Source organism: Mirounga leonina, unplaced genomic scaffold (genome assembly GCF_011800145.1).
Source record: "Mirounga leonina isolate KUSES-001 unplaced genomic scaffold, KU_Mleo_1.0 Mir_82, whole genome shotgun sequence".
Taxonomy (NCBI): Eukaryota; Metazoa; Chordata; class Mammalia; order Carnivora; family Phocidae; genus Mirounga; species Mirounga leonina.
In genome coordinates this window covers 11,524,508-11,534,020 of record NW_023270825.1, presented here as the reverse complement: position 1 = coordinate 11,534,020, position 9,513 = coordinate 11,524,508, and the positions used below count along the sequence as shown (strand labels likewise).

At 53.5% G+C, this 9,513-nt stretch overlaps 1 protein-coding gene across 2 annotated transcripts in view; it reads left to right on the top strand.

The window, feature by feature from the left end:
* The first annotated feature begins 4,028 nt into the window (after window positions 1-4,028).
* SLC24A4 (solute carrier family 24 member 4) overlaps window positions 4,029-9,513 on the top strand; it is a 165,605-nt gene continuing 160,120 nt past the window's right edge. For both annotated transcript variants that reach the window (XM_034992497.1, XM_034992496.1), the window contains exons 1-2: window positions 4,029-4,158; window positions 6,025-6,135. In XM_034992497.1, the coding sequence (XP_034848388.1) occupies window positions 4,029-4,158; window positions 6,025-6,135 (241 nt within the window). The remainder of the gene's footprint in view (window positions 4,159-6,024; window positions 6,136-9,513) is intronic.

Here is a 9,513-nt window from a genome sequence, read left to right as displayed (position 1 = left end):
GCAAATATATGGGGACCTAGTGGTAGATAAGGGCTAGTTTTAGCAAAATTAGTTAGATAGATCCCTCTGGCGCTGTCTCTGGGCTGATAAGGATCTAGAGCTGTCACCCGTGATTAATGTCTGCCCTTCCTGGTGGGGGTGGGGGTGGGGGGGAACACCTTTAAAAATTTATGTCCTGCTTTTACATAAATAGGGGAAGGGCAGAGGGTTTTTCATGTATCTGCTTCTTCCCATTTGCCTTCAGCTCAAAATAATCCTTATGCCAAAGTGGCATATTTGGGGATTGCGTATTTTGCCACCCAGAAGCAAACTTTTTGTGATTTGTTATAGTCACCATGGCATAACCTAGCCCAGTGGTTCTCAAAGTGGGGTCCCTGGACCAGCAGCCTGAGTTTCACCTGGGAACTTGCTGGAAATACAAATTATTGAGCACCACCTCGAACTTACTGAACCTCACTCCCTGGGGTGGGGCTCAGACCTGTGAGTTTTAATACACCTTCCAGGAGATTCTGAGGCATGCTCAGCATTGAGAACCACTGCCCTAGCTGGTGCTGACTGCCTACAGCCATCTGAAAGGCAGAGCAAGAGGAATTAGAATTTATAGAGAAGGTCATTCCAGTAAACTTGAAAAAACCAAGTAAGAAGAATTAAATGGTGAGGTTCTTCCTGTCACAGGAAAAAATTTTTAAGAAAAAAAAAAGATATCGTATCTATCCCCAGACTGAGTCTTCCTACTAAAATGGGCAAAACTATTTGGCCTTGTGGAGAGTCTCCAACTATGTCTCATCAGAAGAAAGCAGCATCATGGAGGGGATACTCCGAATCCAGCGGCACTGAAGCCAGACCGAGGGCCTGAGATAAACCCAGAAATGCATTTCCCATTTGTCCCCATGGCCTTGCTGACTTAGAAAATGCTCCTGGGGTGCCTGGGTGGCTCAGTTGGTTAAGCGACTGCCTTCGGCTCAGGTCATGATCCTGGAGTCCCGGGATCGAGTCCCATATCGGGCTCCTTGCTCAGCAGGGGGGTCTGCTTCTCCCTCTGACCCTCCCCCCTCTCATGTGCTCTCTCTCTCTCATTCTCTCTCTCAAATAAATAAATAAAATCTTAAAAAAAAAAAAAAAGAAAATGCTCCTGAATGCTTTGAATCTGAAAGGTGCATAAAACCCAATTCTCTCTTCTGCAGGGTGAGTCCTTAGAGATGGAGTGGAGGCTATTTGGTAATGGGCACTATTTAAATGAAGCAAAAAGTACAATTCAAACGAATTGCTTTTTAAACTGTCAAAGAAGAATCCATTTGTGCATGTGAAATTATTCCAAGGGTTCTAACTATTAACTGAAAGCAGGTGGAAGCGGTCAAAGAAAACAAATGTGCTATAAAAGAGCCGGCTAAACGTTTAAAGGCAGACACCTGATCACTCCTTTGGCCTGTTTCGGATTCAAAAATTTGTTTTAAAAAGCCCTAGGTGGGCTCCACGGATGGAAGTTTTAAGAAATTTTTAAATCCTAGTAAGCGGATGCCATTTTGTTTCTTGGACTTGTTTTAATCAATGTGACCCGAAGGCTGTCTTATGGATAGGACAACAGCATATTAACATTTTAACTTTTTCTTTTGGCTTCCATTCGATGCCAAAGGCTCTTGGCTGGCTTTCCAAATGATGCATTTCACACATTCTTGGGTTTTCTATTTGCTATTGATAAATGCATCCGTGTACAGCCAAGTCAATGAGAAGAAAATTCTTCAATAGTATGAAAAGTGCCTTTTTATCCCTGGCAGGCAGGATTGGTAAGTCACCCATATGGAGCAGAAGCCTTAATGGTATGTGAGGCATCTCTGTAGGCCACAGGGAGCCCTGCGCTGTTCTATAGGAGACCAACAGTGGCCTTTTCCATTTCATTTCCTCTAGGGGTTTCCACTGCAATTAGTCTTGTGTTCATGCCTTCAGTGTCTTGTAGGCACTGAAATAGGGCTGCTGAAAAATAGTGAGCCTTCTTCCTTTCCTGGCCCTCTAAGTACCTCTTACTTGTGCTCCTATGCCAGACTAACAAACACAATTATCTGTGCTTAGACCAAGAGGAATCGTGTAGATGGTGACCAGCTCAGGGCACGGGGACAGGCTCAAATGGGCCATGCTTCTCACACTTGGATGTGCACACAAATCTCCAGGAGGTATTGTGAAAAAATGCACGTTCAGACTCAATAGATCTGGGCTGGTGCCTTGGAGCCTACATTTCTTGCAAGTTCCCAGGCAGTGCTCATGCTCTGGTGGACCACATATTGAGTAGTGAGGGAATAATGCAGGTTCTGCATAAGTGACTTTTAGAACTGACCTATTAAATATAGGTGTAGCCGAGGGTCTGGCTCCCCTTTGATTTAGGGTTCCTTGAAAGCAGGGACTAGATCTTACACTTTTTTTTTTTTTTGGTTGTTTTGTTTTGTCCTCTGGCTGGCACTTGGCACACGTCCCTGCACACGGTGGGTGTGTATTTATTTAATTAAACAGATCTGGCTTTGTTCCAAAAAGGATTTTAAGTGGATTTAACCCCTAGCGGGTCCTAAGCTAGGTAGGTGCGTGCTGAACTGGCCAGGGAGGGAAGTCAGTTCCGAGGTGCATTCACAAACCCTCTGGGCTGAGGCCCTTCCTCCGCAGGGCCCCACCGCTTGCTTGCACCTCGATGCCACTCCAGCAGCTCTTCTCAAATTCTCCCTCCTGGTTTACACTAGAGAGTCGATCAGAGACAAGGAGGAAAACAAAACCAGACCAAACCAGAGAGCCCTACGAAGCGGTAAGGCTGCAGAACGTCAAAAGCTCAACTCCGGGCGGCAAGGCCACGGAACTCTGGGGTTTCTCCCACTGCCTGATCTGGAGCATTTCGCAGGTCGGCACTGCGCCCCAGCCGCCGGCTCCCCCGCCCGCCCCGAGAGCCCTGCAGGAGCGGTCCCGGCGGGTGCGGGCGCCTGTTGGCTTGGTGCAAGCCTGTTTGTTAGCTCCGCTCGAGCAATTAATCTTCTCGTGCATCTCCCACCCCGGGTGGGGTGGGGAGAGCGGGGGGGGGGGCTCGGGTCGCCTCGGGGGTCGTGGGGAGCCTGCACAGGAGCGGCCGTGCGACAGAAACCCTGTTCCAAGAGTCCCTGCGTTGCCAGAACCCGTTCCTCTCTGCAGCGGCCTCGGAGGGAAGAGAAGGGATGGTTTCGGCTCCAGAGGGGAGGGAGGGGGGCGATTATATTGGTCAGTAGTTGAGCCTCACGGGGGAAGGGAGGAGCGCACGGGCGAGTGCGCCCTCGGGGAGGAGTACACGTGCTGAGGAGGGGGGTGAGAGGCGGGCGGGAGGGGAGGAGAAGGGAGGCGAGAGCCGCGGGCGGGAGGCGCCACGGCCTCGCAGACGCAGGCGCCGGCAGCCGGAGAGAAAGTTCCCGGGGAGAGCTCACCCCCGGGAGGACTGACGTCGAGGCCGTTCGCCGCGAGGGTCGCAGGTCCCGGGGGGCCCCAGCCTGCCTTCTCCCCGCGCGCGCGCGCTGGGCCGCCCGGGCTTGGGCTCGCCGGGAAGCAGGGGAGCGGTGCTGTTGGGCGGCCGCCGCCAAACTTGGAGGGGGAGAATGCTGCGAGTGGGAGCGGCGGCGCGGGGCGCGGGGGCGCACTGAGTGCTCCCCGCGGGCGCCCCCCGGCACTGCTGCCGGGGCTGCGGCCGGGCGAGCGCGCGGAGGCTGAGCGGGCAGGTAGCGGCTCCAGCGCCGGGACTGCGCCAGCCCTACGAGCCAGGGCCGCCAGCGCCACCGTGCCGGCGTCGCCTCCTCGCCCCGGAGCCATGGTGCGCGGAGCGCGCACGCCGCGCGCGGGACTCTGAGCTCCGGCTGCGCCGCGCGCCCTCACCTCCCTTCTCCCGGCCTCCCCGCCGACCTTGCCCGCGGGCCATGAAGCTTTGGCCGGGAGCCTCTCGCCTCTGAGCTTCGCGTCGCTCCGCCACAGATCGCGCTCCGGCCGCCGAAGCTCCCCATCCGCTCCCAGGGACGGCACCCGGCCGCTCCAGGATGGCCCTCCGCGGGTGCCTCCGGCCGCGCAAAGTTCGCAGGAGGCGAGAGATGCTGCCGCAGCAAGTTGGCTTCGTGTGCGCGGTGCTGGCCGTGGTGTGCTGTGCCTCCGGCCTCTTTGGCAGCCTGGGTAGGTGCCGGTGCGGGCCCGCCCCGGGGGTTGAGGGGCTCGGGCTGGGAAGCCGCCGGGTAGCTCCGAGATGTCTCCCCTTCCTTCCCCGTCAGCTTGGTCCCTGGGGTTCATCCAGCCCCGTCCCCTCCCCACCGGGCAGGTAGAGCGCACCCAGGAGGGCTGACATCGACGCTTTGAGCTGTGGCGCTCGTTTCCCTGAGCTGCGCGCGGCCCCTGGGGGCTCAGGACGCGGCTGCAGGTCTGTGTTACCAAGATGAAAGCCTGAACATCGGGCCCGTCCGTGCCAGAGTTCTGTCCCCAGAGTGCGTGGGGGAACGCGCCGCGCAGAGGCGGGGTGCAGGTGTGAATTCTCTTAGCCTGGGGCGGACCAAGCTGAGTGGTCCGCTTTCCAATTTTGCGGAGCCAAGACGGTTGTGCTCCGCGTTTCTCGAAAACCCAGATACGGAGGCTGGGAACTGAGTCTCAGCCCTCCCGTCGCCCCTTGCCGAAGGAGTGCCCTGGGTGTCCTGGCGCATCCTATCCAAACCCTAAAAACGTCGAGGGCAGCCCCCTCAGGAGGTTGCTGCCAGGTTTCAGCATCGCTTAACTTCTCTTCATCCCCACGGCAGGAGAGCCCTGGTGTCTGGAACCACAATTCACACTTCTTCATCCAAGACTGAGGGATTTGGGAGTTGCTTAGGATATGCAGATTTGAGGTGGAGAGAGAAAGAAACTTAGAAAAAAAAATCTGGGGTGGAATGGGGGATGTGAGCCCATGTGGAATTTTCAGAAGCCATTCACTTGGCTAATACTCCCATTTTTAGTTGGACACGGTGGGCCTTTTACTTCTTCACATTTAAAAAAAAAAACCAAAGAAATGCAGGTGATTTAGCAATCTGGACATGGAGATAAAACGGGGTGCCTTTCTGAGCAATTAGACCATCTAGAGCGGTTTATAGTGGTAGGTAAAAATCAGGTGGGACTTGATTAAACTCTTAAAAAACTGCTTTTCAAGACCCCAACTTGTGATTTGAGGATAGAAGGTCAAAACATGGCTCTTTCCAACAGAAACCCAGAAAGGTTATTTGAACATCTTAACCTGATGCTTTGCAATTGGTCAAGTCAGTGTATTTTTTTCCCCTCAGTTACACACCAGAAATAACAAAGTACTTAGAGGCTCTTCGGTGTCAGCATTATAGAAGAGGTATTATTACCTAGCTGAGGCAGTGTGCACATGAGGAGAGGTAAATGAATACTCTGAAGCTCTTAAAGTGAGAATCGTTCGTATTTGCTGGATCAGGAATTACCTTTGGGAGTTTAACTGTGTGGTCACTGGCCTCCACACCACTACTCTCCCTTGTTACTCTGTCGCCCTCGGACCAGCAGAATTAGCATCTGTACTAACAATCACCTGTTAGTACAGAATCCCAAGGCCCAGCCCAGACCTACTGAAACAGAATCTGTATTTCGACGAGGTCCCCAGGTGATTTCTGTGCACATTCAAGGCTGAGAAGCTCCGGGCCAGACCCCCTCAACCTTCTCCACCTATCTGCTGACCTAATAGCCATTTGCAGTTCCCCTGGGGGCAGGGACACCTGTCTAAATCCTTGTTGCACCTGTGAGGGGCCGAGCCCTCTTGGCCAAGGTCAGATCACGGGCTGACGCATCTGGGACTAGAAACAATGGACCAGATCTAGGAAACAGATAACTGTGTGTGAAGCAGGTGATATTGTGCTTCCAATCATTGTATTACTCCCAACAGGTGGCTCTAAATAGTCACACAGGGCTGTTGCTGGTGTAGCCAGAGGCAGACATGTAAGGTCATTGGAAGAATGAAGGTACCATATTGACCTAATGGTGTTTGTGACTTATTTTCCAATACAGGGCATAAAACAGCTGCTGTTAGCAAGCATGTTCTACCAGACACATGGAGACCTAGAAGGCTGATGGCACCTGTGAACGGGACTCAGACAGCTAGGAATTGCACAGATCCTGGTAAGAAATCAATCTCCCCCTTGCCTCAAGGCATTTGGCCTGGAGATGGTGCTTCTGTGGACATTACAGCCAGAGCTGAGAAAGGTGGTTTGATGAACCCAGTGGGAAAGGGTAGCTGTAAGGTGTAGACAGGTAACGTGCAGGCATTAATCGGTTGTGCTGCTAAGCAACTCAAGTACTTTCTTTGCCCAGCAACGGGAAAGGTCACATTGGAGAGTTTTGAAATTTCCTTTTTTGTTCTCACAATGCTCCTAAAGGCTCCGTGTTTCCCCCTGCTGTCTTGATTGTGCTCGCCTGGGTGTCTTTGTTTTCGTTCCCTTTTGCTCACGGTATCCATCTGACGGACCTCAAGGGGCAGCAAGGCTGCTCTGGCAGGTGGCACTTTGGGATGACCCGCCCACCAGGGTCGCAACACGCCAGGGCACCTGCAGGGGTAGGACACTCTGGAGTGCTGGGGTCCTCTCTCTACAGTGGGAGTTCCCAGGGTACGGTGCTGGCTCGGAGGGGATGGATTCTTCTTGCTGTGGGAGGTGGTCTTGCTGTTCCCTTTCAGAATTCTCTAGGGGGTCGGAGGCTGTAGGGACCCAGAGATGACCTCTTATCTGTCCTGCCAGGGGCAGGTTTTCCTTAAATGGGTGAAGAAGATTCTCGGGAGTGTGCCAGCAAGCGGTGAGGCAAATGGAAGCTGCCCAGGCCTCAGGGCCGTCCTGGGCCAGAACTCTGTCTCCAACAGAGTCTTTGTGGGAAAGATCCAGTGGGATGAAGCATTCAAAAGCCCGCTGAGACCTTTGAGGTCTTACTGCAGATGGGTGCCACTTGGCTCTTCCACCACATTACCCGGCAAGTCACAGCATCTTTGGGGGTCTGTTTTCCCACCTGTGAAATGGGCAGAATTGTACTTCCTGTTCTGGGGTTGTTGGGGGAAATCTGTTAAGGCCCTGGCTGGGGCTGGGTGTAAATGGGAATGGAAACCCAGGTTTTGATGGCATTCTTCCTCACTTGTGTTCATAGGCAGGTCTTCTCTGCATTCTATAGGTCAGGAGATCTCTAGGGGAAGACATGAGTTGCTCAGAGTCATAAATCTTGTTAAGTGGTGAAGCATTGGAACCTCAGCTTGTGTGATTAAAATATATGTTTGGTTCTCTGGGCATAAGGAGGTCAGGGCTGTCTCTCAAAGCCTGTCTGCTCCACCATCAACCCCCCTTCCCTCAGGATGCCTTCTGAGAAGGCCTTGTGGGACATGGAGGGTAGGTGAGTCCAGGCTTGTAGAGAAGCTGCCGGGATTCCCTTTGAACTTGGACCATCCATTCCTGAGAGATTCCTGGTGAGTCACTCTGTCTGCGATGGTGCTCATCCCGTCATTTAACCTCCCTCAGACCTCTCTCATTACCAGAAGCAGTGGAGGCATGGACTGGACTGACAGGTGGCCTGTGTAAGGCCAGAGGTTAACACTGGGGTCCATGTCCTCCAGGGACCCGAGACGCGAGGATCGGCACCAGCTGCAGGGGCCAGGGATGCTTTGCTACTCTGGGTAAAGAATCCAGGGTAGTGCAGCTTTGGTTTCTTCCTCGCTGGTGCCCTCACTTTGGGCAGGCTCTGCCCTCCTCCTGTAACTTCTGTCACCTGTAGTCTGGCCACATCGGCGTAGACAGGGCCCTGTTTCTTGGGATAGAGTCTCATGTGCTCCCGCATTGTCCCGTATCTTCAGTGTACTTTCTCATCCAAAATTATCTGACTGACTGTGGAGCAGTCAGTCCTATTTGGCAGGAAGACCTGGCCTTGTCCCCCTTATGGAGAGGGAAATGAAGGGAAATCAGCATTATCTTTAGCAATAATGAACCCTTAGATTATGCTTCTTTTTTAAAATTTTTTAAAGATTATTCATTAGAGATCGTGAGAGAGCATAAGCAGAGGGAAGGGCAGAATCCCCACGAAGCAGGGAACCAGACGAGGGGCTTGATCCCAGGACCCTGAGGTCATGACCTGAGCCGAAGGCAGACCCTTAACCAACTGAACCACGCAGTCGCCCCTGGGTTATGCTTTTTGTTAACTGTTTCTGGGATAGGGCCCTGCGTGTAGGAAGGACTCCATGAAGTTTGGTCGAATGATGGAATGAAAGTGCATTTCAACTATGAAGCACTTTTATCCTTTCAGTGTTTTTGCAAAGGTGAGGAACAGGGCAGGGCTCAGAAGTTTAGTGACTCCCCAAGACCTCTTGGCAGGCAGGTGCATCCCTGGTTCACCTGGGCCCAGATCCCATGGCTTCCCCACTCCATCGCACCTGCCCTAGCTTTCCTTCCCGCCCAGGCGGGGCTGAGACCCGACTTCCCTTCCAGCCACCTGGGCCCTGGGCCCCCTTTCCAGTTCACAAGCATGTACACAGCATGCACTTGCTGTTGTCTCTCCTACCCTGTGGTGGGCACGTGGCGGCGGTGGGTTGGGGGGGGCGTGGTATAAGCAAGCATGAGAGACAGCCCTTGTCATCAAGTAGCTTACGGTTGTGGAGAAGACCAGCTCCTGACACAGGGAAAATTCGGTGAGGAAGAAGGACGGCAGAGGTCTTGTAGTCAGCAGCCCCAGGGGGCCACTTTCAGGGGGCTCAGAGGAGGGTGACTGGGTCTGATGCGGTGTGTGGAGTCTTGTGGTCTAGATGAGGAAGGCCTCGATGGCAAAGACAGGAAACTTCCCCAGACTGGGTTTAGCGGAAAAAGGGAAATTTATTGGGCCAGTCACGGAACGCGTGAGATCAAAGGTTAAGTGTCATGACTCAGTTTCCCTCTGTCTCTGGACTCCGAAGTCCTCCAGTGTGGGAAGGTGGTTACCACGGCCCCAGCTTTCTGGCCTCCCAGACCGCAGCACGTGTGCCCCAATGTCTGCCATCCTTCCGTGGGAGTTCTGAAGTCCTATGGGCTTGGGGCACATGGCCCCCTCAGCTGCTTGCGGGGCCGGGGGAGGGCTGGGTGTGGGCTGGCTTAGACCTGAGTCTCAGGCTCTGCTTCTGGAATGCTGCTTCGGTAAAGGTGGACCAGAGCTTCCTCCCACTTAGAGTTTCGGGGTGTGACGGAGGGTGGCACCCACTGGCTGCCCTCTTCCCTCCACGGGTAAAGGAGTTGCCTGGGAAGAACCATATGGGGGTTTCTTGCATCCTCTGAGGCTTCTGCTCTGCATCCATTCCACCAGTCCTGGTCTACTAGGTGAGGTCTTCTAGGGATGTGGGAAGATGGAGCTTTAAGAATTTCCTGCTGTGTCAGAGTATCCCGAGCTAAAGCACCCGCATCCCCCACCCCAGTCAGCATTCAACAGGTCAGTTCATGTTTTTGTAAGAACGTCTTTGTTGGGGGGGGGGGGGGAAACTGGGTCTTATTTTCTGTAGCCTCT